The sequence below is a fragment of the Heterodontus francisci genome, chromosome 22 (assembly GCF_036365525.1).
Source record: "Heterodontus francisci isolate sHetFra1 chromosome 22, sHetFra1.hap1, whole genome shotgun sequence".
In the NCBI taxonomy this organism is placed as follows: domain Eukaryota; kingdom Metazoa; phylum Chordata; class Chondrichthyes; order Heterodontiformes; family Heterodontidae; genus Heterodontus; species Heterodontus francisci.
Genome location: NC_090392.1, coordinates 30,817,755 through 30,836,916, shown reverse-complemented (window position 1 = coordinate 30,836,916; position 19,162 = coordinate 30,817,755). Strand labels below are relative to the sequence as shown.

The 19,162-nt window shown below is 44.0% G+C and overlaps 1 protein-coding gene across 1 annotated transcript; it reads right to left on the bottom strand.

The window, feature by feature from the left end:
• Positions 1–200: 200 nt before the first annotated feature.
• On the bottom strand, positions 201–17,163 carry LOC137381510 (probable G-protein coupled receptor 139). Its single transcript, XM_068054208.1, has 2 exons — positions 17,094–17,163; positions 201–1,108 (listed from the first exon to the last, which is right to left on the bottom strand). The coding sequence occupies exons 1-2, from the start codon at positions 17,161–17,163 to the stop codon at positions 201–203; spliced, it is 978 nt and encodes a 325-aa protein (XP_067910309.1).
• Between the last annotated feature and the right edge of the window lie 1,999 nt (positions 17,164–19,162).

Below are 19,162 nucleotides of genomic sequence, written 5' to 3'. Positions count from 1 at the left end.
CCAGTCCTGAGTCAACACAAGCAAGAAAACTGGAAACCAAAAACAGCACTGAATTGTCCACCGATACAGAGTTCCGATGCAGTCTTTGTTAAAAATCACACAATCAGTAAGTGACTGTATCTAGGAGAGGAGGCCATTTGGAAAAGAACAAGGACAGCAATAGAGGGAATGCAATATAAATTCATGTTTTACTATTTTCATCATTTCAATAATTTATCAAATAGACTCAGTGGATATTTCACCCCATTCTTTAACTCCTCCCTGAATTTACTCTGGGTTCCTGCATAAATAAATGGGTTGATGCAAGAACTCAAAAACTGAAGCATTATTCCACTTTCCTCCAGAATAAAATTTGATTCCTTGAAATTTGTGCCAGAGAAATAACTGACACCCTCAATTCGGACACAGAGAATTGTTATAAAAAATAACAAATATAAAAGGATGAAACTGCCCGAGATGGCGAAGAGTAAAACAATGGACTTTCTCCGCTTCTCCATCTCTGGGTCACTCTGATTCTCTCTATTGCTTGGAGCCCAGAGTCTCCTCCGTGCTCGACTGGCCAATAAAATGTGTCTGATGGTCAGAGCATTGAACAATAAAATCAGAATGAATGGGAGACAAGGTGTTAAAACGATAAAAATCCAGTCATATGCAGCCCATGCAGATGATGTATAATATATTAATATAATGCTACAGAACCAGGGTATGTTGTTAATTATGTAATTAGGTTCATATATGAAATACAAGAAGACATTTTTGAAACAGCTCAGTGTACAGACCGTTGCTATAACCCGTGCTGCCGTTTTCTCAGTGCAATATTTCATTTTCAGCTTCTGGCAACAAATGGCCATAAATCGATCAAAGGAGAAAGCGACTGTTAACCAGACAGAACAGCTGATGGTTGCATAGTTTAGGACAGAACGGAGACTGCATATGGGTGTGATGGACAGGAAACTGAGTGGGAAATAAATACCAGCAATCCGGTTTAATATCACTGCAGTGATCAGGACCAGGAGATCCGTCACTGCCATGGACACCAGGTAGTAAGTGATACATCTGGAGAGACCACATCTTCCTCGGGACAGGATCACAATGACTGCCAGGTTAGCTGTAACAGAGAGTGAGAGAGAAAGGCTGAGAGAAAGCAGGAGAGGGGATGTGTGTGAGCGAGTGAGAAGAGGAAAGTTACTGGCCCAACTCCCAGCAGAATCAGCTGTTTTACATTATTCTGTGTGAAATTTGCACGGATTGAGGTGGAACACTGGTGGGGAGGGGGGAGACGGTACGTTTTTCAGTGAGGGAGGGGGTGGGGTCAAACTCATCTTATTGGTGAAGGAGATGGTGTGAAAGGATAAAGTGCATAGTGTATGAACATTGTAGGGGGAAGGTCAGGGGGACAAGGTAAATAATTCTGGGTAGGTGAGAGGGCAAAGAATGAATTAGATGTTTATTGGGGAGTTAAAAAACAGGACTTCTAGGGCTGTAATCTCGGGAATACTCACTGTGCCACGTGCCAGTGAGGCTAGAAGTAGGAAGATAGTGCAGCTGAACACGTGGCTGAGCAGCTGGTGTAGTAGGGAGGGTTTCAGATATCTGTACCGTTGGGCTATCTTCAGGGACAGATGGGACCTGTACAAGAAGGACGGGTTGCATCTAAACTGGGGGGGCACTAATATCCTGGCTGTGAGGTTTGCAAGCATCACTCGGGAGGGTTTAAACTAGTGTGGCAGGAGGGTGGGAACCAGAGCAGGAGGACAACAAGTGAAGGAAATGAAGGGGAACTAGTTAATAAGGCCAATAAGACTAAGAGGAAGAGCAGGCAGGAAGATGTTGCGGAGCATAGCGGGACTGGTGGTCTGAAGTGCATTTGTTTCAATGCAAGAAGTATAACAGGTAAAGCAGATGAACTTAGAGCTCGGATTCGTACTTGGAACTATGATGTTGTTGCTATTACAGAGACTTGGTTGAGGGAAGGACAGAATTGGCAGCTAAATGTTCCAGGATTTAGAAGCTTCAGGCGGGATAGAGGGGGATGTGAAAGGGGGGGGGGAGTTGCATTACTAGTTAAGGAGAATATCACAGCTGCACTGCGGGAGGACACCTCGGAGGAGTCATGCAGTGATGCAATATGGGTGGAGCTCAGGAATAGGAAGGGTGCAGTCACATTGTTGGGGGTTTACTACAGGCCTCCCAATAGCCAGCAGAAGGTAGAGGAGCAGATATGTCGACAGATTTTGGAAAGATGTAAAGCTCACAGGGTTGTAGTGGTGGATGATTTTAACTTCCCGATATTGACTGGGACTCACTTAGTGCTTGGGGCTTGGATGGGGCAGAATTTGTGAGGAGCATCCAGGAGGACTTCTTGAACAAATACCTAGATAGTCCAGCTGGGGGTGGGGCCGTACTGGACCTGGTATTGGGGAATGAGACCGGCCAGGTTGTCGAAGTTTCAGTAGGGGAGCATTTCGGGAACAGTGACTTTTAAGGTACTTGTGGATAAGGATAAGAGTAGTCCTCGGGTGAAGATGCTAAATTGGGGGAAGTCTATTTGAAACAATATTAGGCAGGAACTGAAGAATTTCGATTGGGGGCGGCTGTTTGAGGGCAAATCAACATCTGACATGTGGGAGTCTTTCAAATGTCAGTTGATTAGGTTCCAGGAACAGCATGTTCCTGTGAGGAAGAAGGATAAGTTTGGCAAGTTTCGGGAACCTTGGATAACGCGGGATATTGTGAGCCTCGTCAAAAAGAAAAAGGAAGCATTCGTCAAGGCTGGAAAGCTAGGAACAGATGACTCCCTTGAGGAATATAAAGACAGTTGGAAGGAAATTAAGCAAGAGTCAGGAGGGCTAAAAGGGGTCATGAAAAGTCATTGGCAAACAGGATTAAGGAAAATTCCAAGGCTTTTTATACATATATAAAGAGCAAGAGGGTAACCAGGGAAAGGGTTGGCCCACTCAAGGACAGAGATGGGAATCTATGGGTGGAGCCAGAGGAAATGGGCGAGGTATTAAATGAGCACTTTGCATCGGTATTCGCCAAGGAGAAGGACTTGGTGGATGATGAGTCGAGAGAGGGGATTGTAGATAGTCTCACTCATCTCATTATCAAAAAGGAGGAGGTGTTGGGTGTCTTGCAAAGCATTAAGGTAGATAAGTCCCCAGGGCCCGATGGGATCTACCCCAGAATACTGAGGGAGGCAAGGGAAGAAATTGCTGGGGCCTTGATAGAAATCTTTGCATCCTCTTTGGCTACAGGTGAGGTCCCAGTGGACTGGAGAAAAGCCAATGTTGTTCCTTTGTTTAAGAAGGGTAGCAAGGATAATCCAGGAAATTATAGGCCAGTGAGCCTTACGTCAGTGGTGGGGAAATTATTAGAGAGGATTCTTCGGGACAGGATTTACTCCCATTTGGAAACAAATGGACTTATTAGCGAGAGGCAGCATGGTTTTGTGAAGGGGAGGTCGTGTCTCACTAATTTGTTTGAGTTTTTTGACGAAGTGACAAAGACGATTGATGAAGGAAGGGCAGTGGATGTTGTCTACATGGACTTCAGTAAAGCCTTTGACAAGGTCCCTCATGAAAGACTGGCACAAAAGGTGAAGTCACATGGGATCAGAGGGGAGCTGGCAAGTTGGATATAGAACTGGCTCGGTCATAGAAGACAGAGGGTCGCAGGAGAAGTGTGCTTTTCTGAATGGAGGGTTGTGACTCGTGGTGTTCCGCAGGGATCAGTGCTGGGACCTTTGCTCTTTGTAGTATATATAAATGATTTGGAGGAAAATGTAGCTGGTCTGATTAGTAAGTTTGTGTACGACACAAAGGTTGGTGGAGTTGCGGACATTGATGAGGATTGTCAGAGGATATAGCAGTATATAAATCGGTTGGAAACTTGGGTGGAGCAATGGCAGATGGAGTTTAATTCGGACAAATGTGAGGTAACGCATTTTGGAAGATGTAATGCAGGTGGGAAGTATACAGTAAATGGCAGAACCCTTAGGAGTATTGACAGGCTGAGAGATCTGGGCGTACTGGTCCACAGGTCACTGAAAATGACAACGCAGGTGGATAAGGTAGTCAAGAAGGCATACGGCATGCTTGCCTTCGTTGGTCGGGGCATAGAGTATAAAAATAGGCAAGTCATGCTGCAGCTGTGCAGAACTTTAGTTCGGCCACACTTAGAATATTGCGTGCAATTCCGGTCGCCGCATTACCAGAAGGACATGGAGGCTTTGGAGAGGGTACAGAAGAGGTTTACCAGGATGTTGCCTGGTCTGGAGGGCATTAGCTATGAGGAGAGGCTGGATAAACTCGAATTGTTTACACTGGAACGACGGAAGTGGAGGGGCGACATGATAGAGGTTTACAAAGTTATGAGCGGCATGGACAGAGTGGATAGTCAGAAGTCTGTTCCCAGGGGGGAATAGTCAGTTACAAGGGGACATAGGTTTAAGGTGAGAGGGGCAAAGTTTAGAGGGGATGTGCGAGACAAGTTCTTTACACAGAGGGTGATGAGTGCCTGGAACTTGTTGCTGGGGGAGGAGGTGGAAGCAGCTACCATAGAGACGTTTAAGAGGCATCTTGACAAATACATGAATTGGATGTGAATAGAGGGATATGGACCCCGGAACTGCAGCAGATTTTAGTTGAGGCAGGGATCAAGATCAGCGCAGGCTTGGAGGGCCGAATGGCCTGTTCCTGTGCTGTGCTGTTCTTTGTTCTTTGTTCTTTGAGTGGGAGAGGGGCTAGAAACATTTCTTTAATTTATTCAGATTTATTTTAAATCACTATTTCTTTAAATATTACAATTGAAAAGCAGGACTCGAAGCCTTTTAAAAGTGATTTCGACAGCGGACATGTAAAATGCAGCTGATGACAGCCCAATGATGTCAAAATGTTACATAATGAAGGTAATAGAGAACAGCAGGCATCAAAAACTCATGGACGTTAAATGGACAGGAAAAATGTCATTAGTATCATATCGTAGATGATACGCTGGAGAGTAAATGGCACAAAAACCATTGATAGGTGTGGAAACTAACAAGAGAGCATGAAAAATTTACATTGTAAATGGACCTTATCCTGCTGAGGATGGACAGTGTCCTCATCTGATGAATTACTGCAAAATTATTGAGTGCTGGGAAATACGGAAGTCAACTCGCTCAAAAAGATTCCAAAAAGCAAGGATCGAATAGACAATTGGTGCTTTCTGACTTTACAGAGGGAATATTGGTGAGGACGCAGTGATAACTCTCAACTCTTCCTCTGATAGTCTCCTGGGATCTTCAGTGTCATCTGAACTACCGGAACTGGCAGATGATGAGGTCTCATTCAGGGAAAAGCTCCTTCGAGAATACAGCATTTCTTCAGGCCTGCACTGTGCTGCTGGGAAATGTAATCAGCTTGGTCACAGAGTTGATATTGAACTTAAAACCTTTTGACTCATGTGAGAGATGACACCAGTTGTTCAGCCTCACCCAATAAGCAGAAAAGAGTGAAGACGGGAACATTCCAGAACATTGTCAGATGCTTGGAGCAGAAGGAACACTCGGACTCAACAGCGGTCTCTGTAGAACCATCAGCAGCAGCTAATGTGGAAGAGGAGAGCCAGGCTGAACCACTGAGAGTTAGAGACTGAGAGTAGAAACATTGCCCTCTGTAAGTTTAGCGTAAGTGCAGACAACTCTGAGTGGGGAGGGTGAACTGTCAGAGTCCGTGGTCCATATTGATACTTACAACATAGGCTGAAAGAGGATTGTCATCCTTCAGTCTGATTTTAGGAAGCTGAGAAAGAAACGAGCAAACAGGACCTCAAACGAATGAATCTTCGGATTACTCCTGGTGCCATGTGCTGGTGAGTAAAGAATAGGAAAGAGCAGATGAATGTGTGGCTGGAGATGGTGAATAAGGGAGATCTTTCGATTCCTGGGACGTTGACATCAGTTCTGGGGGAGGTGGGAACTATAGCGGACGAGCCGGGACCAATACCCTCGAGGTGTCGTTTACTCGTGCGATTGGGAGGCTTAAAAGAGCTTGGCAGGGGGTTGGGAACCAAGATGCAGAACTAGGAATGATAAACAAGGTGCACAAAGGGTTAGGAGAAGCAGATAGCACTAGAGTAAGAAACAGTGAGACATTAGGTGGGGTCAGAGTAAGAGGGAATGCAATCAGGTCTTAATGAGGTTTACTGTGCATGTACGTAAACACACGGAGCATGGTAAATTTGCTTGGACCAATGCCAGTGCAAATAGCCACATGGGAATATGATGTCATGATGATAACAGAGACCTGGCTCAAAAAATGGGAGGATTGGCAACCAAATGTTCCTGGATACAAAATATTTAGGAAAGAGGATGGAAAGAAAGAAGGACGAGTAGCTGTAATTATTAAGGAGAATATTACACAGCTGGAGAGAGAGCATGTCCTGGAGGATTTAAGCACTGAATCTATTTGGTTTGTGTTCACAAACAATAGAGGTACCATTATTACCACTCTTTGTATTCTATAGGCCACCAACTAGTGGGAAAGATATAGAGTAGCAAATGTGAAGGGAAATTACAAAAACTGTAAAGTAGTGATAATGGGAGACTTCAATTATCCTCATACAGAATGGGATAACAATTGTGTGAAGGGCAGAGAGGGGGAAGAGATTATGAATTATTCAGGAGACTTTTCTTGATTGGCATATTTCCAGGTCAATGAGGAAGGATGTTTTGCCAGATCTGGTTCTGGGGAATGAGGTGCATTAAGTGGATCAGGTGTCAGCTGCTGAACAGTTAGTGAACAATGATCAGAGTATCATAAGCTTTTGGTTAGCTGTGGAGGAGGCAGGGAACAATCTAAATTGAAATACTAAATTGGAGGACGGCCAATTTCAGTGGGGTGAGAACGAATCTATTTCAGCTACATTGGACTCAAAAATTGGCAGGCAACACTGTCACAAAACAATGGACTGCCTTTAAAGAGGAAATGGTTCGGGGACAGTCGAGGTACATCCCCACGAGGGGGAAAGAATGGGAACGAAAGCCTGAGCTCCCTTGATGACGAGAAGGATAGGGAGTAAGATGAAGTAGAAAAAGGAGCACATGAGAAATGTCAGGCTGATAATACGTGAAAGCCAGGCTGAAGATAGAAATTTCAGAGGGAAAGTGGAAAAAGGCATGAAAATTATAAGTGTTGATATTCAAAGAGACTTGGTTGTGCTTGTACCAGGAACGGAGAAATTTCACATGCAGATACAGCAAGCAATTAGGAAGGCAAATGGCATGTTGGCCTTTATTGCAAGGGGATTGGAGTCCAGGAACAAGGAAGCATGGCTACAGTTGTACAGGGTTTTGGTGAAACCACATCTGGAACACTGTGTGCAGTTTTGGACTCTACATTTAAGAAAGGATATACTAGCATTGCAGCCAGAGTTCACTGGATTGGTCACTGGGATGAGGGGATTATCCTATGATGATCAAATTGGGCCTGTATTGTACGAAAGTTAGAAGAATGAGAGGTGATCTCTTTGAAACATGTAAGTTTCTAAAGCGGTTGGATAGGATCGACACTGAGGGATAATTTCCATTGGCCGGGGAATCTAAAACATGGAAGCACAATCTCAGGATAAGGGTCTGATCATTTCGGACTGAGATGAGATGAAATTACTTCACTCAAAGGATTGTGAAATTTTGGAATTCTCTGCCCCAGTGGGTGGTGGATGCTCCATCATTGAATACATTTAAGCCTCAGAGAGACAGATTTTTGGTCTCTCAAGGAACCAAGGGCTATGATGAGTGGGCGGGAAATTGGAGTTGAATCCTAAGATCAACCATGATCATTTTGAATAGTGGAGCAGGCTCGATGGGCCTTATGGTCTACTCCTGCTCCTATTTCTGTGTTCGTGTGAAATCAGAGAAGCAAAGAGAGAGTATGAGAAGAGACTGGCAACCAACATAACAGGGAATCAAAAAATCTTCCATAAGCATTTAAATAGTAAAAGGCTGCTCAGAGGATGGTTCGGGCCGATTGGGAACCAAAAAGAGGATCGATGTGTGGAGACAGAGGGTATGGCTGAGTTATTAAATGAAGACCTTGCACCAGTATTTACCAAGGAAGAAAATGCTGCCCATGTTATATTGGAACATGAGGTAACTGAGATACGGAATGGACTAAAAATTGATAAGGAAGCAGTATTAGAAAGGCTGGCTGTCCTTAAATTTGATAAGTCACCAGGACCAGATGTATCCGAGGATGCTGAAGGAAGTAAGAGTGGAAATTGTGAAGCTACTGCTGGGCATAAACTTCCAATCCTCCTTGGATATAGGGCTGGTGCCAGAGAACTGGAGAAGTGCAAATATTACAATCTTGTTCGGCACAGTGGTGCAGTGGTTAGCACCACAGCCTCACAGCTCCAGCAACCAGGGTTTAATTCTGGGTACTGCCTGTGTGGAGTTTGCAAGTTCTCCCTGTGTCTGCGTGGGTTTCCTCTGGGTGCTCCGGTTTCCTCCCACATGCCAAAGACTTGCAGGTTGATAGGTAAATTGGCCATTAGCAATTGCCCCTAGTATAGGTAGGTGGTAGGGAAATATAGGGACAGGTGGGAATGTGGTAGGAATATGGAATTAGTGTAGGATTAGTTTTAATGGGTGGTTGATGGTCGGCACAGACTCGGTGGGCCGAAGGGCATGTTTCAGTGCTGTATCTCTAAACTAAAGTGTTTCAGAATAAAACCAGCAACTGCAGGCCAGTCAGATTAACCTCAGTTGCGGTGAAAATTTAGAGATGATAATCTGGGACAAAATCAGGCACTTGGACAAGTGTGTTTAATTATAGGAAACCAGAACCAGAACTGAAGACATGGTGCAGGAGGGAGAGTTTTAGTTTCCTGATTCACTGGGTCTGTTTCTGGTGAACGTGGGACCTGCACAAGTTGGACGGGTTGCACTTGAACTGAAACGGTACCAACATTCTTGCTGGGAGGTTTGCTCCTGCTGTTGAGGCGGATTTAAACCAATTTGGCAGGAGGATGGGATACAGAGTGGAGGTACAGTAGGGGGTGATGCACAGCCAAATATGGAAGAGAAATTAAGTCAATCTGGAAGTGGGAGCAAATATAGACCTGTTAAGGCACAAGCAAATATTGGAAGGCTGGATTTCATCTATTTTAACGCAAAGAATGTTACAAGTAAGACAGATGAATTGAGGGCAATGATTAACATATGGGAATATGATATTATTGCTCCCGCAGAGACATGTTTGAGGGAAGGGCAGGACTGGTAGCTCAATATTCCAGGGTATTGAATCTTCAGGCATGACAAGGGAGGGGATAAAAGAGGAGGTGGCATTGCACTATTGATCAAGGAGTCAATTACTGCAGTAAGGAGGGATGATATCTTAGAAAGTTCCTCAAATGAGGCATATGGGCAGAATTTAAAGCCAAAAAGGGGGCAATCACTTGGCTGGGAGGATACCACAGGCCTCCAAATAGTTAGGGAGAGATAGAGGAACAGATATGTTGGCAAATCTCAGAGAGGTGTAAAAATAATGTGGTAATAATTTTCGGGGATTTCAACTTCCCCAATATTAACTGGGATAGTCTGAGTGCATAAGACTGAAAGGGGGCAGAATTCCTAAAGTGCAGACAGGAAACTTTTTGAGTCAGCAAGGAGCAAGTTCGACAAGAGAAGGGGCAGTAATGGACCGAATCACAGGGAATGAAGCCGGACAAGTGGTAGAAGTGTCAGGGGGGGCCCATTTTGGGGATACTGACAATAACTCTGTAAGATTTAAGGTAGCAATGGAAAAGGACAAAGATGGACCAGAAATAAAGGTACTGAATTGGGGGAAGGCCGATTTCAATATGATAAAACAGGATCTGGCCAAAGTGGACTGCGAGCAGCTACTTGTAGGAAAGTCTACATCAGACCAGTGGGAGTCATTCAAAAAGGAAATAGTGAGAGTTCAGGGCCAACATGTTCCCGAAAAGTTGAAGGGTAGGACCAACAAGTCCAGGGAACCCTGGATGTCAAAGGATACAGAGGATTGGATAAGGGAAAAAAAGGAGGCTTATGGCAGATGCAGAGTGCTGAAAATAGCGAAGGTCCTACAGGAGTACAGAAAGTGTGTGTGGGGGGGGGTACTTAAAAAAATAATTAGGAGAGCAAAGAGGGGGCATGAAAAAACATTGGTGTGCAAGATAAATGAAAATCTCAAGGCATTTTATAAGTATATTAAGGGGAAGAGGATAACCAGAGAAAGAGTAGGGATCATTAGGGACCAAGGTGGCAATCTGTGTGTGGAGCCGGAGGATGTTGGTGAGGTTTTAAATGATTACTTTTCATCTGTATTCACTATGGAGAAGGATGTGTAAGTGTAGTGATCAGAGAGGGGGACTGTGTTATACATGAACAAATTAGCCTTGAAAGGGAGGATGTATTACCAGTTTTAGCAGAATTATAAGGGGATAAATCTCCAGGCCCAGATGAGATGTAACCCAGGCTTTTATGTGAGGCAAGGGAGGAGATATCAGGAGCTCTGACACAAATTTTAAAATACTCTCTGACAACAAGAGTTGTGCAAGAGGACTGGAGGACAGCAATATGGTACCATTACTCAAGAAGGGTAAACCAGTAATTACAGGCTGGTGAGTCTAACATCAGTGTTTGAGAAACTATTGGAAAAAACTCTGAGGGACAGGATCAATCTCCACTTGGAGCAGAAGGGATTATTCAAGGATAGTCAGCATGGCTTTGTTGGGGGAGATAAAAGAACAAAGAACAGTACAGCACAGGAACAGGCCATTCGGCCCTCCAAGGCTTCGCCAACCTTGATGCCTGCCGAAACTAAAACCTTCTGAACTTCCGGGGTCCATATCTCTCTAATCCCATCCTATTCATGTATTTGTCAAGATGCCTCATAAACGTCTCTATGGAACCTGCTTCCACCATTTCCCCCAGCAACAAGTTCAAGGCACTCGCCAACCTCTGTGTAAAAAACTTGACTCGCACATCCCCTCTAACCTTTTCCCCTCTCACCTTAAACCTATGTCCCCTAGTAACTGACTCTTCCACCCTGGGAAAAAGCTTCTGACTATCCACTCTGTCCATGCCGCTCATAACTTTGCAAACCTCTATCATGTCGCCCCTCCACCTCCGTCGTTCCAGTGAAAACAATCCGAGTTTATCCAACCTCTCCTCAAAGCTAATGCCCTCCAGACCAGGCAACATCCTGGTAAACCTCTTCTATACCCTCTCCAAAGCCTCCACGTCCTTCTGGTAGTGTGGCGACCAGAATTGCACGCAATATTCCAAGTGTGGCCTCACTAAAGTTCTGTACAGCTGCAGCATGACTTGCCAATTTTTATACTCTATGCACCGGCCGATGAAGGCAAGCATGCCATATGCCTTCTTGACTACCTTATCCACCTGCGTTGCCACTTTCAGTGATCTGTGGACCAGTACGCCCAGATCTCTCTGCCTGTCAATACTCCTAAGGTTTCTGCCATTTACTGTATACTTCCCACCTGCCTTAGACCTTCCAAGTGGCATTACCTCACATTTGTCCGAATTAAACTCCATCTGCCATTTCTCCGCCCAAGTCTCCAACCGATCTATATCCTGCTGCATCCTCTGACAATCCTCATCAATGTCCGCAACTCCACCAACCTTTGTGTCATTCGCAAACTTACTAATCAGACCAGCTACATTTTCCTCTAAATCATTTATATATTCTACAAAGACCAAAGGTCCCAGCACTGATCACTGCGGAACACCACTAGTCACATCCCTTCATTCAGAAAAGCACCCTTCCACTGCCACCCTCTGTCTTCGATGGCCGAGCCAGTATTGTATCCATCTTGCCAGCTCCCCTCTGATCCCATGTGACTTCACCTCTTGTACCAGTCTGCCATGAGGGACCTTGTCAAAGGCTTTACTGAAGTCCATGTAGATAACATCCACTGCCCTTCCTTCATCAAGCATCTTTGTCACTTCCTCAAAAAACTCAATCAAATTAGTGAGACACTGCCTCTCGCTAATAAGTCCATTTGTTTCCAAATGGGAGTAAATCCTGTCCCGAAGAATCCTCTCCGATAATTTCCCTACCACTGATGTAAGGCTCACCGGCCTATAATTTTCTGGATTATCCTTGCGACCCTTCCGAAAAAAAGGAACAACATTGGCTATTCTCCAGTCCTCTGGGACCTCACCTGGAGACAATGAGGATGCAAAGATTTATGTCAAGGCCCCAGCAATTTCTTCTCTTGCATCATTCAGTATTCTAGGGTAGATCCCATCAGGCCCTGGGGACTTATCTACCTTAATGTTTTGCAAGACACCCAACCCCTCCTCCTTTTTGATAATGAGATAACTGAGACTATCTCCACACCCCTAGGCTCATCATCCAGCAAGTCCTTCTCCTTGGTGAATACTGATGCAAAGTACTCATTTAGTACCTCGCCCATTTCCTCTGGCTCCACACATAGATTCCCATCTCTGTCCTTGAGTGGGCCAACCCTTTCCCTGGTTACCCTCTTGCTCTTTATATACGTATAAAAAGCCTTGGGATTTTCCTTAATCCTGTTTGCCAATGACATCTCATAACCCCTTTTAGCCCTCCTGACTCCTTGCTTAAGTTCCTTTCTGCTGTCTTTATATTCCTCAAGGGATTCGTCTGTTCCTTGCCTTCCAGCCCTTATGAATGCTTCCTTTTTCTTTTTGATGAGGCTCACAATATTCTGCGTTATCCAAGGTTCCCGAAACTTGCCAAACGTATCCTTCTTCCTCACAGGAACATGTCAGGAACAGGAACAGGATCATGTCGAACAAACTTGCTCGAATTTTTCGAGGAGGTGACTAGATGTGCAGATGAGTGGAAAGCAGTTGATGTAGTCTACATGGACTTCAGTAAGGCTTTTGATAAGGTCCTGCATGGCAGATTGGTTAAGAAGGTAAGAGCCCCTGGGATTCAGGGCAATTTGGCAAATTGGATCCAAAATTGGCTTAGTGACAGTAAGTGATGGTCGAGGGTTGTTTTTGAGATTGGAAGCCTGTGACCAGTGATGTACCGCAGGGATCAGTGCTGGGACTCTTACAGTTTGTAGTGTATTTTAATGATTTAGACATGACTCTAGGAGGTACGATCAGTAAGTTCGCAGATGACACGAAAATTGGTGGTGTCGTAAACAGTGAGGAGGAAAACTTTAGATTACAGGACAATATAGATGTGCTGGTAAGATGGGCAGAGCAGTGGCAAATGGAATTTAAACCTGAGATGTGTGAGGTGATGCACTTTGTGAGGACTAATAAGGCAAGGGAATATACAATGGGTGTTTGGACCCATGTCCCATTTATCGTGTATTCCGTTGCCTTGTTTGACCTCCACAAATGCATCACTTCACACTTCTCCAGGTTGCATTCTGTTTACCATTTTTTTGCCCATCTGACCAGCCCATCAATATCTTCCTGCAACCTCCAGCTATCCTCCTCTCTAGCCACCACACAGCCAATCTTTGAGTCATCTGAAAGCTTCTTGATCATATATTGATCATACATTTATGTCCAAATCGTTAACTGTAGCAAAAAGCAGGGGACCCAGTACTGAGGCCTGCGGAATGCGACAGGATACATCCCTCCAGTCACTAAAACAGTTTTCAAAAATTACCCTTTGTTTCATGCAACTGAGGCAATTTTGTATCCGCCTTGTGACATTTCCCCAGATACCATGGTATTTTATTGTTTTTAACCAATCTGCCATGTGTAACCTTGTCAAAAGCCTTGATAAACTCCATATAAACCACATCAACTGCAATAATCTCATCTATCTTCCTTGTTATATATTCAAAAAATGTGATCAACTTGGTGAAACAAGAGCGTCCCTTAACAAATCCATGCTGACTATCCTTGATTAACCTGTGCCTTTCTAAATGACAGTTTATCCTGTCTCTCAGAATAGATTCCAATAATATGCCCAGTACAGAGGTTAGACTGACTGGCCTGTAATTATTCAGTCTATCCTTCTCTCCCTTTTTAAGCAGAGGGACAACGTTCGCAGTTCTCCAATCCTCCAGCACAATACCAGTATCCACCGAAGACTGGAAAATGATGGCCAGACCCTCTGCTATTTCCTCTCTTGATACTTTTAACAGCATAGGGTACATTTCATTTGGCCCTGGTGAGTTATCAACTTTCAAGGATGCTAATCCCTTTCATACTTCCTCTCTCACTATGTTTATCACATACAATACTTCACACTCCTCCTCTTTAACTACAATATCTGCATCATCCCACTCTTTTATGAAGACAGACGCAAAGTATTCATTTAGAACCATACCAATATCTTCCACCCCTGCACATAGGTTACCTTTTGGTCTTTTATGGCCCTACTCTCTCCTTAGTTATCCTATTACTCATAATGTATTGATAAAATACATGTGGGCTCACCTTGATTTTACTTGCCAATATTTTTTCATGTCCTCTCGTTGCTTTCCTAATTTCCTTTTGGATTTCATCCCTCGACTTTCTGTACTCCTCTCGGCTTTCTGTAGTATTGAGCTCTCGATGTCGGACATAAGATTTCCTTCTCTGCCTTATCATACCCTGTAAGGTCCTTGACATCCATGGGGCTCCAGATTTGGCCATCTGAGCCTTTTTCTTTGAGGGAACATGTTTACTCTGAACCCCTTGAATCTCATCTTTGAACACATCCCAATGCTCTGACACTGATTTACCTTCAAGTAGATGTTTCCAGTCCACTTTCGCTAAATCAATCCTCAGTTTCGTAAAATTGGCCTTGCCCCAATTGAGAACTCTAACTCATGTTCTATCTCTGTTCTTTTCCATACTTACGTTAAAAATGACTGAATTATGATCACTACCACCAAAATGCTCACCCACTGCCACCCCATCGACCTACCCATCTTCATTTCCTAAAACCAAGTCTGAAACTGTGCCCTCTCTTGTTGAACTTGCTGCATACTGGGCAAAAAGATTCTCTTGAATGTCTCTCAAAAATTCTGCTCCCTCAATTTCTTTCACACTAAAACTGTCCCAGTTAATATTGCGATAGTTCAAATCCCCTACCATTACTTCCCAATTGTTCTTGCACTTCACAGAGATTTGCTGACATATCTGCTCTTCTATCTCCCTCTGACAGTTTGGGGGTCTATACTACATTCCCAGCAGTGTGATTGTCCTGTGCATGTTTGTTAGCTCAATCCATATCGCGTTATTTGATGAACTTTCCAACATATCATCCCTCCTCACAGATGTAATGGTTAGATAAACCAAAATTGCCACTCCCCCTCCTTTCTTAACTCCTTTTATTATTTTCTAACCTTTGTTTCCTCTTCCAGATTCATCTATTAATTTTCTGCCTTCCATTTTCATTTCTGACTTTGTCCTAACAGAGTATACCCTCAGGTCCCCATTCCCTTGCCAAACGAGTTTAACCATTCCCCAACAGCACTTGCAAAACGTCCCACAAGGAACTCAGTCCCCGCTCTGTTCAGGCGCAACACATCAGTCCTGTACATGTCCCATCTCCCCCTGAGCCGGTCCCAATGTCCAAGGAATCTGAAGCCCTCCCTCTAGCACCATCTTTCCAGTCATGCTTATCCTTCTATCCCTAAATTCACTTGTGCGTGGCACTGGGAGTAATCTGGAGATAACTACTTTTGAGGTCCTGCTTACGAATGTCTTACTTAGCTCCCTAAATTCTGACTGCAGGACCACATCCCTCTTTCTCCCTATGTCGTTGGTTCCGATGTGGACCATGACTGCTGGCTGTTCACCCTCCCCCTTCAGGATGCTCTGTAGCCACTCAGTGACATCCTTGACCCTGGCACCAGGGAGGCAACACACCATCCTGGATTCACGTCTGCAGCCACAGAAACGCCTGTCTGTTCCCCTGACTATTGAATCACCCATCACTATGGCTCTTCCAGTCTTCCCTGTACCCCACCGTGCAGCTGAGCCACTTGTGGTGTCATGGAATTGGCTCTGGCTGCACTCCCCAGGTGAAGCATTATTTTCCTCAGTATTCATAACTGAATACCTGTTGGAGAATGAGATGCACTCAGGGGTCTCCTGCACTATCTGCCTGATTCTTTTTGACTGTCTGGTGGTCACCAATTCCCTCTCTCCCTGCATAATCTTAAGCTGTGGGGTGACCACATCTATAAACATGTTTTCTAATAGCTCTCAGCCTCATGAATGCACCGTAGTGTTCAAGTTCCAAAACTCGGAGCTCAAGCTGCCACAATTGACAATACTTGTTGCACAAATATTTCTCTGGGATACAGGAAATATCCTGGGAGCTCCCAGATAGCACAGGAGGTGCACTCTTGAGGTTGAAGCACCTCTGCCATTCCTTGATTTATTAGTTGACCCTTTGCTGCTGCTAAAAAAAGCTGACCAATACTACAACACCTTAAAATTATTAGTAAAACCTTACTATTATTATCAATGTCAATAGCACAATAGAACTACATTTACACCATGATAACAGAGTGATAATATACCCACTGTCGCAGTGTCAATAACACAAGAGAACCACTGTGAGATGGTAGCAGTATAATGGAGAAATAATGCAATTAATTTGATGAAATGTTATTGGTCAGGGGAAGTATTTTACTGGTAAAGGGGTGAGATGATATCTGTAAAGAGAAGAATTTGTATGGTAAAGGTGAGTCTCTTAAAGGGAATGAATTATGGCATAAAAAGGGAGACATTATATCGGTAACAGGAGGAAATAGACAGGGCAAGCGCTGGAAATACTCAGCAGGTCTGGCAGCATCTGTGGGAGAGAAACAGAGTTAACATTTCAGGTCAATGAACTTTCATCATAACTTTTTTCTTCAGTACTTTGATTTTCCTCAGGAAGAAGAAATATCGATAAAATGGGAAGAAAATTTGTTCTCATGGAATACATGATACTGTGAAAGACGAAAGGTTATAGTGCTTCATAGGGAAATTATATCCCATTAAATGGAGGAATTATCCTGGTAAATGAAAGAAAGAATGTCTGTACAATGGAGAAGCCCTACTGGCTTTTAGAGCAGTGACACAGCTAATCAATGGTTCCCATAACCAATAACTAACTCCAATACTTTACCTGGAACCCCAACAGCTGCAAGGATGGGATAGTAAATGGCAAACAGCAGACCTTTTGGTGATCCGTGCATTGCTATCAAAAACTCTAAGCACATTCTACACTCCCCTCAAAGATTACCAAATTTATACCTGATGTCAGCCTCCAGGGAGTTAATTAGATGCTTTGATCCTTTGCATTATTTACATTAATTGAATCAGAGAGATTAGTGCAGCTGTTGTCAGGCTCGTGTTTTTGTTTTGGTGGAATGGAATGCTTTTAAAACACTGGCAGGGCTTTAAAGTGAAATACCCTGAATGTTCTGCCTGATGCCATTCACATTTCTTCATAAAAGATGATGAAAACTTAGAAGGCCTTTGGAATGATGAAAGCAAACCTTGTGTGCAAGTAACCCTTAGGTTTAAACCCTTTAATGCTGAGTTATGGGGCTTTGCACAAGTCGCCAGAGATTTTCTGACCTAAAGCAAAACATAGCCATTTCTGCTTCCTGATCATTATTCAATTCAATCAAAGGTCACATGCAACTGACTCCAAATCCCTCTGAGACTGTGCACACACTTTTATATATGTTTCTGTGCAGGCATTGTAGATAGGTCCAGTTCAGCAGTGTTACAGTCAGCATAGGCAAGTCGAGTTGAGCACGGTTACATTCAGTGTGCACTGGTCTAGTTCTGTATGGTTACATTCAATGTGGACTGGTCCAGTTCTGCACAGTTCATTCAGTGTGTACTGGTTCATTTCTGCAAGGTTACATTCAGTGTGTACTGGTCCAGTTCTGCAAGATTACATTCAGTATCTACTGGTCCAGTTCAGCACGGTTACATTCAGTGTGTACTGGTCAGTTCAACACAGTTACATTCAGTGTGTACTGGTCCAGTTATGCACAGTTATGTTCAATGTGTACTGGTCCAGTTCAACACAGTTACATGCAGATTGTACTGGTCCAGTTCTGCACAGTTACATTCTCGGTTTCCTGGTCCAGTTCAACACGGTTACATATCCCGTGGAATAAAAACAAGAAATGCCGGAATCACTCAGCAGGACTGGCAGCATCTGTGGAAAGAGAAGCAGAGTTAACGTTTCGGGTCAGTGACCCTTCTTCGGAACTGACAGCCGTTCACAATCTTCTGCTTGACATGCAGCACTCATGTGCCGTCACTTTCCCATCCTTGAAAAACTAGCGGTGCCGAGGCGAGAGTCATCGGTACCTGCAAATGTTGAGTAAGTGATACCTTGCTATCCTGTTGAATATTTTCAACATCGGACACTGAAATAAGGTTAATCCGCATATGAGAGGGGAGGGGGACCTCTGCAAGTGGAGGCACTGTTTGTGGGGGGTGGGGGAAGGGGGTGCAGAACTGGGAAACTGTATTGGTTGTAAAAACAAGAAATGCTGGAAATACTCATCAGGTCTGCCAGCATCAGTGGAGAGAGAAGCAGAGTTAACATTTTGGGTCAGTGACCTTCTTCGGAACTGGCAAATCTGAGAAATGTCAAAGGTTATAAGCAAGTAAAGCGGAGGTGGGGCAAGAGATAACAAAGGAGAAGGTGTCGATTGAACAAGGCCACAGAATAGCTGACCAGAAGGTCATGGAGCAAAGGCAAACAATTTATTAAAGATGCTATGAAAGACAAAGCATTCGTACAGATAGGGTGATAACGGACTGAAAATTGAACAGCCCTAAGTACAGACATGAAAAAAAACAGTGGTTGAGCAAACTGAACAAACTAAGATGAAATAAAATAAACATACAAAAAAATTCAAAAAAGAAAAGAAATAGCTAAAAATGAAAGTAAAATGGCGGGCCCATCATGCTCTGAAATTATTGAACTCAATGTTCAATCCAGCAGGCTGCAGTGTGCCTAATCGGTAAATGAGATGCTGTTCCTCGAGCTTGCGTTGATGTTGACTGGACCACTGAGCAAGCCCATGATAGAGATGTGAGCATGAGAGCAGGGGAGAGTGTTGAAATGGCAAGCAACCGGAAGCTCAAGGTCCTGCTTGTGGACTGAGCGGAGGTTAGTTAGTTAGTTAGTTAGTTAGAGATACAGCGCTGAAACAGGCCCTTCGG